At 46.5% G+C, this 13,730-nt stretch overlaps 1 protein-coding gene across 2 annotated transcripts; it reads left to right on the top strand.

Moving 5' to 3' along the window:
* Positions 1-9,769: 9,769 nt before the first annotated feature.
* Positions 9,770-13,333, top strand: LOC129838765 (angiopoietin-4-like). Of its 2 annotated transcripts, XM_055905931.1 has the most exons (7): positions 9,770-10,680; positions 11,088-11,166; positions 11,261-11,288; positions 11,416-11,507; positions 11,701-11,818; positions 12,044-12,232; positions 12,470-13,333. In XM_055905931.1, exons 2-7 carry the CDS (start codon positions 11,092-11,094, stop codon positions 12,793-12,795), a joined length of 828 nt encoding a protein of 275 aa, XP_055761906.1. In that variant the 5' UTR covers positions 9,770-10,680; positions 11,088-11,091; the 3' UTR covers positions 12,796-13,333. The 2 variants fall into 2 exon arrangements, with proteins under 2 accessions (XP_055761906.1, XP_055761905.1); XM_055905930.1 differs by having other exon boundaries at positions 9,770-11,166.
* Positions 13,334-13,730: the final 397 nt, after the last annotated feature.

Raw genomic sequence — 13,730 nt, 5'->3', positions numbered from 1 at the left:
TCAGGCCCGGGGTCCATAGGGCCAGGGCCGGCTGAAAACCCAGAACACACTGGAAGGGGGGTCAACCTAGTGGAGGAGTGACGCAGCGAGTTCTGGGCAAACTCTGCCCATGGAAGAAATCGTGCCCACTCACCCTGCCCGTCCTGACCGTGACTCCTCAGGAACCTCCCCAGCTACTGGTTCATCCTCTCCACCTGTCCATTGGACTGAGGCCGGTACCCAGGAAGTGAGGCTGACTGTGACCCTGAGCTCCTCCATGAAGGCCCTCCATACTCGTGATGTGAATTGGGGGCCACAGTCGGAGACGATGTCCCCCGGAAGGCCATAATGCCGGAAGACCTGCTGGAAGAGTGCCTCAGCAACCTGGAGAGCAGTGGGGAGACCAGAAACAACATGACTTAGAAAATCTATACACTACCACCAGAATGGTGCTGAAACCGTCAGAGGGAAGATCGGTTACAAAGTCAATGGATAGATTAGACTAGGGTCACTGAGGCACGGGAAGTGGCAAGAGCTTCCCTGCTGATGCATTCCGGGGGGACTTGGTTTGGGCACATATGGAACAGGAGTTGACATAACGAGTTACATCCTGCACCAAGGTGGGCCACCAGTACTTCTCAGCGATGGAGTGGATAGTGCGAGAAATACCTGGATGTCCAGCAACAACAGCTGTATGTGCCTAGGTCAGCAGTTGATCTCTTATCCCTGTGGGAACGTAGATGCGCTCAGGAGGACAGTTCAGGGTTGTGGGCTCCCTCTCTGTGTCCCAGGCCACTGGACCTACAACTCGGGAGGATGGGATTATAGGTGCACTCAAGACCCTCTCTGGACAGGACCCTCTCCCGAATCGTAGATACAGGACAGGGCATCGGCCTTGATGTTCTTGGAACCTGGGCGAAAAGTCAGCGTGAAGTCAAACCTGGTGAAGAAAAGTGCCCACCTGGCTTGGGGCGGATTCAGTCTCCAAAACTGCCCCCGCGCCCACCTCTGACACTTCCACCTCCATCACAAAGTATATCGTGGGATCTGGGTGTTTGAGGAGAGAGGTGAGAGCGGCGGCGACGGAGCTGAAGTTCCTGATGAAGCGGCAGTAGAAGTTGGCAAACCCTAAAAACCATTGTAACCCCTTTATGGTGGTTGGGACTGGCCATGACCTAACCACATCTACCTTCTTGCCATCCATCCTTACTCCCTGCGGGCTGATTTGGTACACTAGGAAGGATACAGCCTTCTGATGGAGTTGGCACTTTTCAGCCTTGACGAACAGGTGGTTAGCCAAGAGGCGTTCCAGGACTGCTCGAACGTGAATGATGTGATCCTCCAGGGTAGCCGAGTAGACCAGGATGTCATCGGTATACACGACCATCTGGTGTCCGAGCATGTCCCTGAATACCTGACGGAGCATTGGCTAAGCCAAATGGCATCATCAAGTACTCGTAGTGGCCAGACATCTTGCTGAACGCTGTCTTCCACTCATCCTCCTCCTGGATGCGGATGAGATTATAAGCACTCCGCAGGTACCAGTTTGGTAAAGAACCGGGCCCCGCGGAGCTGTTCGATTGCTGCCGGCACCAGAGGGAGAGGGTACTGATACTTCGTGGTAAGTTCATTGAGGCCTCTGTAGTCAATTCATGTGCGTAACCCTCCGTCCTTCTTGTCCACAAAGAAGAAACCAGCCGACACAGGGGAAGTGGATGTGAGGATGCAACCTCGTTGGAGCGCCTCTTGGATGTAATCCTTCATGGCCTGGGTCTCAGCCACAGACAGAGGGTAGATTCGTCTGCGCGGAGGTATTGCACCAGCAAGCAGGTCGATGGCGCAGTCCCAGGGACGATGAGGAGGGAGACCGGTGGCGCGGGTCTTGGAGAATACTGTTGGGCTGAAGGACAACCACAGGACTCTCAACCGACGTGGAACCACAGGGGAAAGGGAAGCAGGTCCTCTGGCATTCAGGTGACCAGTCTGTGATTCTCATCCTCGACCATGAAATGATAGGGTTATGGCGTTGAAGCCAAGGGAGGCCAAGAATGATCTTGTGAACTGGTGCACTGGTGATGAAGAAGGTGATGTTTTCCTGATGAGTGGACTACACGGACTAAACGGTGAGGGTGAGTGGTTGAGTGATGTGGGTGATGGTTCCGGACCCAAGAGGCCGACTATCCAGGACTTGAATCGGGAAAGGAGAGGGGAGCGGGTATGATTTGATGTTAAGAGAGGAGGCAAGGGTCTGGTCAATAAAGTTCCCAGCGGCACCGGAATCCACTAACGCCGTTGACACAGTACATGAGGGACAGTCAGCTAGTGTAATGGACACCAAAAAGGGCCTAGTAGACAATGATGAAGATGGAATACTAACTCCTGCCCTAGGTGCTGGAGTCTCACGTGACCGTCCCTCTGCTCTTGTGGATCCCGGATTTGGACATGCCGGACACCTCTGGAGCTAATGCCCTCTTTGTCCACAGTACAGACAGCACCCCAGTTGTATATGCGGCGCTCTGCCGCGGGGAGGCGAGTGAACCCTACCTCCACGGGTTCTGGCTCTGATCCCGAGTATTCACTGAGGGAGGGAAAGAAATTATGAGATTACCGGCGCTCCCGAAGTAGGTTATCCAGACGGATGGCCATCGCAATGAGTGCATCCAAGGTGAGATTGTCATCTCGACAGGCAAGTTCCGTCTGGACCTCTTCACACAAATCAACCAGTGAGTCTTCAGTAACCTTTAAGTCTTCAGTAAAGCCTTAAAGTTTGAGACAGAGTCTGCATCTCTCACATAGATCGGCAGACCATTCTATAAAAGAGGAGCTCTATAGGAGAAAGCCCTGACTCCAGCTGTTTGCTTAGAAATTCTAGGAACAATAAGAAGGTCTGCATCTTGTGACTAAACTATGGTATTTCACATAAACCCCCAAAATTATTTTGCATTAATGACTGTGGTAGAAAATGTGTTCAACACCAAGGAGTGCTCATCAAAGATTCAGAACATAAAACACGGCATTTTAAGTGGAATTCAAGTTTTGTAAATATACCACTTACATTTGACAAACATGCCAAAGTGATTGATAAAAACCTATATATACTGAGTACAAAATATTGAGAACACCTTCCTAATATTGAGATGCACCCCCTTTTGCCCTGAGAACATGCCTCCATTCGTCAGGGCATGGACTCTACAAAGTGTCGAAAGCGTTCCACAGGGATTCTGGCCCATGTTGACTCCAATGCTTCTCACAGTTGTGTCAAGTTGGCTGGATGTCCTTTGAGTGGTGGACCATTGTTGATACACATGGGAAACTGTTGAGTGTGAAAAACCCAGCAGCGTTACAGATCCTGACACACTGAAACTGGTGCGCCTCACACGTACTACCATACCACGTTCAAAGGCCCTTAAATATTTTGTCTTGCACATTCACCCTCTGACTGGCACACACACTGTGCACAATTCATGTCTTAAGGCTTAAAAACCTTATTTAACCTGTCTCCTCCCCTTCATCTACACTGATTGAAGTGGATTTAACAGGTGCCATCAAAAAGGCATCAGAACTTTCAACTGGATTCACGTGGTCAAGGAAAAGGCATGTGTTCCTAATGTTTTGATCCTCAGTGTAACGCTCGTCGGAAGAAGACCAAGGTGCAGCGTGGTACGTGTTCATGCTTCTTTATTAAAAAACCCAAACACCAAACAAAACAACAACGAACGTAACGTCTTAAAGGCTCACCAGAGCTAACAAAAACAACATCCCACAACCTAAAGTGGCAAAACAGGCTGCCTAAGTATGATTCCCAATCAGAGACAACAATAGACAGCTGTCCCTGGTTGAGAACCATACCCGGCCAAAACATAGAAAACCAAAACCTAGAAATAAAGAACATAGAATGCCCACCCAAACCACACCCTGACCCCCCCCCCCCAAAAGGTGTGGACTCCGGCCGCAAAACCTGAACCTATAGGGGAGGGTCTGGGTGGGCATCTATCCGCGGTGGCGGCTCTGGTGCGGGATGTAGACCCCGCTCCACCTCTGGCTCACCCCACTTTGGTGGCGCCTCTGGTGCAGGGACCCTTGTTGCCGACCCCGGACTGGGGACCCTCGTTGCGGGCCCCGGACTGGGGACCCCCGCTGGAGGCTCCGGACTGGAGACCGTCACTGGAGACTCCGGACTGGGGACCGTCGCTGGAGACTCCGGACTGGGGACCGTCGCTGGAGGCTCCGGACTGGTACCGTCGCTGGAGGCTCTGGACTGGGGACCTTTGCTGGAGGCTCTGGACTGGAGGCCGTCGCTGGAGGCTCCCTGCCATGGATCATCTCTGGAGGCTCCGTGCCATGGATCATCACTGGAGGCTTTGTGCCATGGATCATCACTGGGCCGTGGAGACGCACTGGAGGTCTGGAGAGCAGAGCTGGCACAACCCGTCCTGGCTGGATGCTCACCCTAGCTCGGCAACTGCGGGGCGTTGGCACAGGATGCACTGGGCTGTGAGAGTGCACCGGAGACACAGTGCGTAGAGCCGGCGCAGGATATACTGAGCAGAGGAGGCACACTGGAGGTCTGGAACGTAGAGCTGACACCACCCTTCCTGGCTGGATGCTCACCCTAGCCCGGCAACTGCGGGGTACTGACACAGGACGTACTGGGCTGTGGACACGCACCGGAGACACAGTGCACAGAGCCGGCGCAGGATATCCTGGACCGAAGAGACGCACTGGAGGCCAGATGCGCTGGCCCGGCACCATCCGTCTTGGCTGGATGCCCACTCTAGCCCGGCCGATGCGGGGAGCTGGAATATAGCGCACCGGGCTATGAGTGCGCACTGGAGACACACTGCGCAGAGCCGCATAACATGGTGCCTGCCCGGTCACTCTCTCCCCACAGTAAGCACGAGGAGTTGGCTCAGGTCTCCAACCTGACTCAGCCAATCTCCTTGTGTGCCCCCTCCCCCCCCAAATGTTTTGGAGTGGCTTCTCGGGCTTCCGTGCTAGCTGTGTCCCCTCGTAACGCTGAGGCCCCTTTCTAGCTGCCTCCGCCTTCCTAGCTGCTTCCACCTGTTCCCATGGAAGGCGATCCCTCCCCGCCAGGATCTCCTCCCACGTCCAGGATCCTTTGCTGTCCAGGATGTCCTCCCATGTCCAGTTCTCCTTACCACGCTGCTTTTTACGTTTGCGGTGAGATGTTCTGTAACGCTCGTCGGAAGAAGACCAAGGTGCAGCGTGGTACGTGTTCATGATTCTTTATAAAAATAAAAAAACACCAAACAAAACAAAAAAAAAACAACGAACGTAACGTCTTGAAGGCTCACCAGAAATAACAAAAACAACATCCCACAACCTAAAGTGGCAAAACAGGCTGCCTAAGTATGATTCCCAATCAGAGACAACGATAGACAGCTGTCCCTGATTGAGAACCATACCCGGCCAAAACATAGAAAACCAAAACATAGAAATAAAGAACATAGAATGCCCACCCAAATCACACCCTGACCAAACCAAAAAGAGACATCAAAAAGGCTCTCTAAGGTCAGGGCGCAACACTCAGTGCATATTGTAGCAAACCTCGCATTATGAGCCACGTTATAATTCCCACTATGTGGGTTAACCCTTTTGGCATGATGCGTAAGGTGTTTGCAGAGATTGATGTGAAGGTTTGAAAGGCAGTTGGCCGTCGGACAAGTCAGGAATCTTTTTTGGTTGCTCAAAGATTATGATCACTTGCCCGAAAATATAAATTAGCTATTTACATGCAGAAAAGTTATATACAGTATAGCAAGCCTTTCACCTACACATAGGGGATGAATCAGAAAGATCAGTTGTGGAATTCTTTGTATTTTAGTTGTCAGTAAAAAAAAATTGCAGAGCAGGCTTAACTTGCTCAACTAAAAAATGGGGAGGAACGAGAAAGACCAGCTTTAGGCTGGAATTATTTGCAGTTTGGTTGTTTTTTAAATCACCTGCCCAATGGAGAGTACGCTCAACTAGTATGACTGCTCAGTACACTTCCCGCAGACAATAGGGCAACGATTAGTGTCAATCCCTGGTTCACATCCCTGCCCTGCTGTTCGATACAATATCTTAAATGACAGCGTTTTTAATGAATTTGATGATATAATCTTGAAGCCTATTCAAAACAGCATGGGAAAGGATACTGAAGTAAAGCATAAGCAGCTGTCACTTTCACAGTGAATATAAATCCCTGATTACACATGAAGGTGATATCATGAAGACGTTAGCTGGCTACACGCATGCACTTCTTACTTAACCATAGCCCTAACCTTAAAGAGTGACTCCCTTTTAAAAGCAATACATTCCTTTAAAAGCGGCCTATGTGGCATCAATATGAGTCAGAAACAGTTATTCTAGTGTCAAAATGTACTTCTAATTTTGGTCAAGTCGGAGTTTGGAACATCAGGGTGTCATAACAGGTAAATTAACGTTGGGTTTCAATTTAAAAATGTCCATTTGCCCACTAACATGGGGTGAACAGTTGTGGTGATTGCTCTCTACCCAATAGCATAGACAGTGAGACAGAACTGCCCAGCATCTATGACTCTGTTTACATAAGACAACACATTGCAAAAAAATTTACTTGAGAAAAACTGTCACAAACACCTTAGTTATAATGCAAAAAATAATTACAGATTTATTGAGTCATCTTAGATTAGTTCTGGGGATTTTGAGGAAGTGAAATAGGCTACAGTGTCTCATGGTGGACAAAAATCTTTAACAAATGCAGAATCAGTCAGGAAACACACCTCCAAGACTGATATTTTGTTTTTCTAACGAGCAACAGAAAAACACATGTGCCAATCGCACTTTAACCAAGTTGAAGCGTTGGCTAAACTGGGTTATTGTGTATTGAATCATCATTTTGATAAGCTAATGTCATCATTTTGACAAAGCAAGTAAATTCTTGTCATAATTCAACGTTCCAAAATCCGACATCTGTTGGAGAAATGTCGAGTATCGCAGTGAGTTGATATTAAATACTTTTTGTGACAACTGTCAGTGACACAAGAAACAATGGAGGCAAACACATACTTAGAAAGGGAGTACTTTCCCTGGACCACAATTGAAGGACGTTGATTTAAAACGACTTGCCATTAACTATCTTTATGATAAGTCAGCTGGTCTGGAGAAGCTCTGGTCATGCAGCAGTAGGTGAGATCTACCTCTCCAGTGCTCAGAATGGTATTCTATGAAGCAAGATACTGTACATCTACTCAGGGTTTTCTGAAGCTAACCAGCTTCAGTTAGCTTCATGTTCCAGCTCAGGCTTAATCTGTACTACGACCTCTGGCAGGCTTGTAACTCCGCTTGCATGTCGCACATGGCTGGTCACAGCCCAAACTCTTCATTGAGACAATGTTAAAACATAAATCCATGGGCAAGTCAGTGGCACATTTTAATTTGTACTGAAATCAAAATGAAAGAAAAAGTTATCTTGCAAATTCTGCAAGCTATGGTATGAAATAGTATTTTAGAAGTGCTGTCTTTATTGTATTACTTATTGTTAATGGTCGACTTTAGTGAGCTTATCACTGCACAACCACAAGCACCTTTCTCCCATCTATAAAATAATGTGTATTGAGTCATACAAAAGTGTTACTGTGCGTGAAGTTTAAATTGCATTCTCTCATTACTAAATGTGTAATGTGAGATATTTAAGAGGAGTTAGCCTTGAGTTAGCCTGCCCCCGAGCAAGCTAGTTCTGAAGGATTTGTTACAATAGAAATTGACCTGGCTAAAAGGTGAGCCACTTTTGTAAAACAAGTTATTCCGAGTTGCAGAGTTACCTCGCTAACACCTTAAACCTGCTTTGTAGGGTTACCCATCTGGTCACCTCTGAGCCTGTGTTTGGCAGGGTGTGTCAGGACAAAACATTTTTGGGCTCCTGATACCTCCACTATGGGTTCAATGCATCGAAACCATTGACATCTTTCTGCTCCAGCAAGCATTACTCATGTCAGAGTTTTTGCAGAGCAGAGTCACAGAGGATCCATCCCGTACAAGAACATCTGTGTTGGACACTGAGGATAAATCTGAGGGAAGAGCATCAACAGAACAGTGTTACAGAAGGAACTGATCGGTCTAGAGCATAAACTGAGGAGTGTCCAAAAGTAATCAGATTACCAAAAGAACGTTACTCATTTTGCGTAATCCAATGGATTATGTTACTAATTACTTTTCTTGTCATGTAATCTGTAATCAGTAACTGATTTTAAAAAATCAAGAAATCCACCCAACTCTGAAACATAAATAATGCTATTTGAAACACTCTGCAATTGTATTTGTGGTGAATAGGATACATCTAAAGACATTTGAGAGATAAACACATAAACACAAACTTTATTTTATTCCTTGCTCATTGGACTGTGCTGGATGTATTCCTGGCGGTTTCTAATTTACTCTCAACTCCAATATTGGATTGTTAAGAGTGTTTTCTGTGGGGGGCGGGGGGGGGGGGGGGGGGCTGTGAGTAGCATAGCAACAGGGCTCACAGAGCCCACAATAACATTAGCACAAGCACATGTTGGTGGAGTGTTTTCTGTGGGGGGCGGGGGGGGGGGGGGGGGCTGTGAGTAGCATAGCAACAGGGCTCACAGAGCCCACAATAACATTAGCACAAGCACATGTTGGTGGAGTGTTTTCTGTGGGGGGCGGGGGGGGGGGGGGGGCTGTGAGTAGCATAGCAACAGGGCTCACAGAGCCCACAATAACATTAGCACAAGCACATGTTGGTGGAGTGTTTTCTGTGGGGGGCGGGGGGGGGGGGGCTGTGAGTAGCATAGCAACAGGGCTCACAGAGCCCACAATAACATTAGCACAAGCACATGTTGGTGGAGTGTTTTCTGTGGGGGGCGGGGGGGGGGGGGGGGGGGGGCTGTGAGTAGCATAGCAACAGGGCTCACAGAGCCCACAATAACATTAGCACAAGCACATGTTGGTGGAGTGTTTTCTGTGGGGGGCGGGGGGGGGGGGGGGGGCTGTGAGTAGCATAGCAACAGGGCTCACAGAGCCCACAATAACATTAGCACAAGCACATGTTGGTGGAGTGTTTTCTGTGGGGGGCGGGGGGGGGGGGGGGGGCTGTGAGTAGCATAGCAACAGGGCTCACAGAGCCCACAATAACATTAGCACAAGCACATGTTGGTGGAGTGTTTTCTGTGGGGGGCGGGGGGGGGGGGGGGCTGTGAGTAGCATAGCAACAGGGCTCACAGAGCCCACAATAACATTAGCACAAGCACATGTTGGTGGAGTGTTTTCTGTGGGGGGCGGGGGGGGGGGGGGGCTGTGAGTAGCATAGCAACAGGGCTCACAGAGCCCACAATAACATTAGCACAAGCACATGTTGGTGGAGTGTTTTCTGTGGGGGGCGGGGGGGGGGGGGGGCTGTGAGTAGCATAGCAACAGGGCTCACAGAGCCCACAATAACATTAGCACAAGCACATGTTGGTGGAGTGTTTTCTGTGGGGGGCGGGGGGGGGGGGGGCTGTGAGTAGCATAGCAACAGGGCTCACAGAGCCCACAATAACATTAGCACAAGCACATGTTGGTGGAGTGTTATTTGCAACAACATTAACTATCTATCTATCATACTGAATCAGTGTCTGCAAGATCACATTATGATAGTACATTACATAACATAACCAAATAATTTATGTAATGGGATGGGAGACCAGATGCTGCTGGAAGTGGTGTTGGAGGGCCAGTAGGAGGCACTCTTTCCTCTGGTCTAAAAAAAAAAATATATATATATATATATATATATATCCCAATGCCCCAGGGCAGTGATTGGGGACACTGCCCTGTGTAGGGTGCCGTCTTTCGGATGGGACATTAAACGGGTGTCCTGACTCTCTGAGGTCATTAAAGATCCCATGGCACTTATCGTAAGAGTAGGGGTGTTAACCCCGGTGTCCTGGCTAAATTCCCAATCTGGCCCTCAAACCATCATGGTCACCTAATAATCCCCAGTTTACAATTGGCTCATTCATCCCCCTCCTGTCCCCTGTAACTATTCCCCAGGTCGTTGCTGCAAATGAGAACGTGTTCTCAGTCAACTTACCTGGTAAAATAACGGTAAAATAAAAAATAAAAATAAAAAAAATAATAAAAAATAAGGCACAGTATAACATTACTGTGAGACAAAAAACCCATTGTTTTTTACATTTTAGGATGATTGTATGAATGGTCAAATTTGTCTCATACAGCAACAACTCAACAACACGTGCCACTAGGAAAAAGATGTGCTTTGATTGAAACAAAACACTAGTATTCTACAGTTTCTTAACACCACCTTCTCTACATCTACACGCTGTACATAACTAAATAGATCTAAATGCATATTCCCATGAAATTGATTGAGATCAAATGGTTGGCATGCAGATGCTGCATGGACATTTCACTGGTTAAACTTGAAGAATTATAACTCACAAATGACAGTGAGAAATGTGAAGGGAGGGTGACCACGAGAATGTGTGTGTAAAGTCACGGTAAAGAAACATATGCGCAATACATGATACAGATCTTTCCAGGAGATCAAGAGGGGCGGAACGAGGGCTGTACGGATGGTTACCTACAGATCCACCCCCTTGGCCTAAATAAATAGGCTTACAGGAAACCCTCTCTGAATAACCTTTAAACTGACTGGGAGTAGACCATAGACCGTAAAGGAACACACGGGGCAAGGTAGGTTTACTCTTCACGAATCACACGCACGCATGTTTCAAAATTGTGATTATAATAACTTACATAATATTTATCCTGTGTGAAATGTCTAGTGATGGCAGCATAACAAAAAGCATATACTATAACTGTTACATTTTCCCTTATTTGATCAAACTGAATTTCACCGTTACATGAATGGTGACCACTGTGTTGTGAACGGAGAGGGATTGGTGACGTTTCATGTTCTCTGTGATAATGTTGCGATATTTGCCACTAGTTTGATGGGTTAGACATTTCCTTTTCAGTTTAAAAATAAAATAATTTTGGTGGGATTAAAATGTAAAAATAATTTTCTGTATGTGATGTCAATGCCACCCATAAAAAGAAAAAAGCTGACAAATGTTAATCGCTTTATCTCTCTCTCTCAGAAAAATGGACAAAATGTGGAATAGGATTATTTTTTGTGGACTGGTGGTCTGTCTCATCTGCCTCACTGAACAGACTCAGGTAAATATACAGTCAGTTAGCACTGATAAACAGAGAAACATGTTATTTCTTTAAACATGGGAGTAATCATTACTTATCTGCTGATTTTGTACAGGGCCAGAAAACACCTTTAGTTGTTCAAGGTAAATGTTTTTTATTTTTTTATTTTTTTTACTTACATTGTAAATACAAGAGACAACCATTCTTAACCTGACCCCTGCCCTTTTCAATATGTTATTGTGTATGTGCATGTGTTTTTGCTCATTTCAGGGACAGATTGCACACAGATCAAAACTCTCTCCCCTCGAGCCACCAGTGGAGTGTATGTCATTCAACCTGCAAGAGTCAGATTCCCCTTTAAGGTATGGAAACATCAAAATATTTAGGCCAGGTAATATATCTACAGTTGTCATTTGGTTACACAGCCACACATGGGAAGTAAAGCTTAGCTATAGAATGTTGAAATTGTTGCCAGGCTTGCCAGAGTTACTGGAATTCCACAGGGTTCCAACAAAACAATTTGTTGATTCAAAAGTATATTTACATTGTATACAGGTGTATTGTGAGATGCTGGCAGACGGAGGCTGGACAGTCTTTCAAAAGCGCACTGGGGCAGAGGTTCTTTTCAACAAGACGTGGGCTGAATACGAACAAGGCTTTGGGCCTTTACATAGTAAGGAAGGGTCCCTCTAAACACCACATATTCCAACAGCAACGGATACTGAGAACTCTGTAGTTTGCTGAGCCAATGGTAGACAAATTGAAATACATTTTTGTCTGTAACGCTCATGTCTACTTCTAAGTCAAATTATAATAGAGGGTTCCCCATAATGCAATGCATTTACTTTAAGTATGTTTTTCACTTCTCAATTCAGTTCTCTTCCCTGTTGTTTCCTAGAGGACCACTGGCTTGGTCTGAGTAAGGTGTTTGCTCTAACCAAGGGGGGCCGGGGGCTGAACTCGACTATGCGGGTCAACCTGTGGGACTTTGAAGGTGGCACTGCCTTCGCTGAGTACAGCAACTTCCGTCTGGGCACGGAGAAGGAGAGCTATAAGCTGAACGTTGGAGCCTACAAGGGCAACGCAGGTAACAGTTCATTTCAACAGCACAGGGGGACAGTGGTCATATTATTTACTGCAGTTTTACAATTATTTCACATTTGGTGGCAGCAATGGGACCATTACACATCACATATATGTCATATTATATGTATGCTGTGTTGATATTCTAATATGGTGTATGCTTTTGAAGTCAATACAATTAAGAGGGAATTTGAAGTAGAACTGATGTACTCTCTCTTCCTCCCTCCCCCTCTCTCCGTAGGTGATGCCATCCGTGGGAAATACGCCAGCATTGACCAGAACGGCTTTGGCTTCAGCACAACCGACAAGGACAATGACGGCTGCTCACCCTGCATCTTATTTGGCGACATCGCCGTGGACAAGTGCAGCTTCTTGGATGGAGGAGGGTGGTGGTACAGTCGCTGTGGTTCTGCCAGCCTGAACGGTGACTGGCACCCCGCCGGCGAACACATCGGCTGGAACTCTGGCCTCCACTGGGCGACCTGGAAAGGACCTGCCCCATACTCAACCCGAGCCAGCCGCATGATGATAAAGTCTGTGTGGGAGAAGATTATTATAGCAAACTAAAACTGAAACTTAAACTAATCATGAAAAAAACGATTTTGTAAACTGAAATAAAAGCCCATTTAAAAAACTAAAACTATGCTGAAACTATTATCTTTGCCTCCAAAACCAAATAAATTTTTTAAAAACATCATGAATTATGTTCAGTTATATTTATACTTTTGGGCAAAAATCTAATGGGATTTTCAAGCCTTTTTCTAATGGGGTTTTAAAGTTTCTGAATCTGGTGGGTAAATTCTGCCAGGAGATTGCGACGTTTCAGATAGGCCTAGCTTGTGCAACACTATCACTAGCTAACAGGGGAAAATCCAATAATTGATGTCCCTAACACTAAAACTTCAACTGAAAATAAACTTCATAAAAACGCAAAAGCTTTGTTTTTATTACATTTACGTCATTTAGCAGACGCTCTTATCCAGAGCGACTTACAAATTGGAAAGTTCATACATATTCATCCTGGGCCCCCCGTGGGAATTGAACCCACAACCCTGGCGTTGCAAGCGCCATGCTCTACCAACTGAGCCACACGGGACCACACGGGACCACGGGACCACGACCACAGGAGTTTATAAAACTCATACTAAATAAAAACTAGTAAATCAGGTCTGAAAACTAACTGAAACTAAACTGAATTTCAAAAAAACATTAAAAAAGTAATAGAAATAAAAATGAATATAAAAGCACAAAACTAAAACAATTTCAGATGTGCTGAGACATGGCCTTTCACACCAAGGTTATGGTGTGAAAGGCCATGTCTCAACACATCTGAAATGGTTTCCTAGGCCAATGTCTCATTTCCTTTATGACCAGCGGTCTGAGAAGCACCTGGCAGTGTGGCGCAGTAAGTGGGCATGAATAGAGGAAGCTATTTAAAACATTATACAGTATTTGTAAATTTTTTGCATGTTTATTTTAACCCCATCTCTTTGTTATATATT

This window comes from Salvelinus fontinalis, chromosome 39 (assembly GCF_029448725.1).
Source record: "Salvelinus fontinalis isolate EN_2023a chromosome 39, ASM2944872v1, whole genome shotgun sequence".
NCBI lineage: Eukaryota > Metazoa > Chordata > Actinopteri > Salmoniformes > Salmonidae > Salvelinus > Salvelinus fontinalis.
The sequence above is the reverse complement of the archived record's forward strand: the minus strand, read 5'-3'. Positions and strand labels throughout refer to the sequence as shown.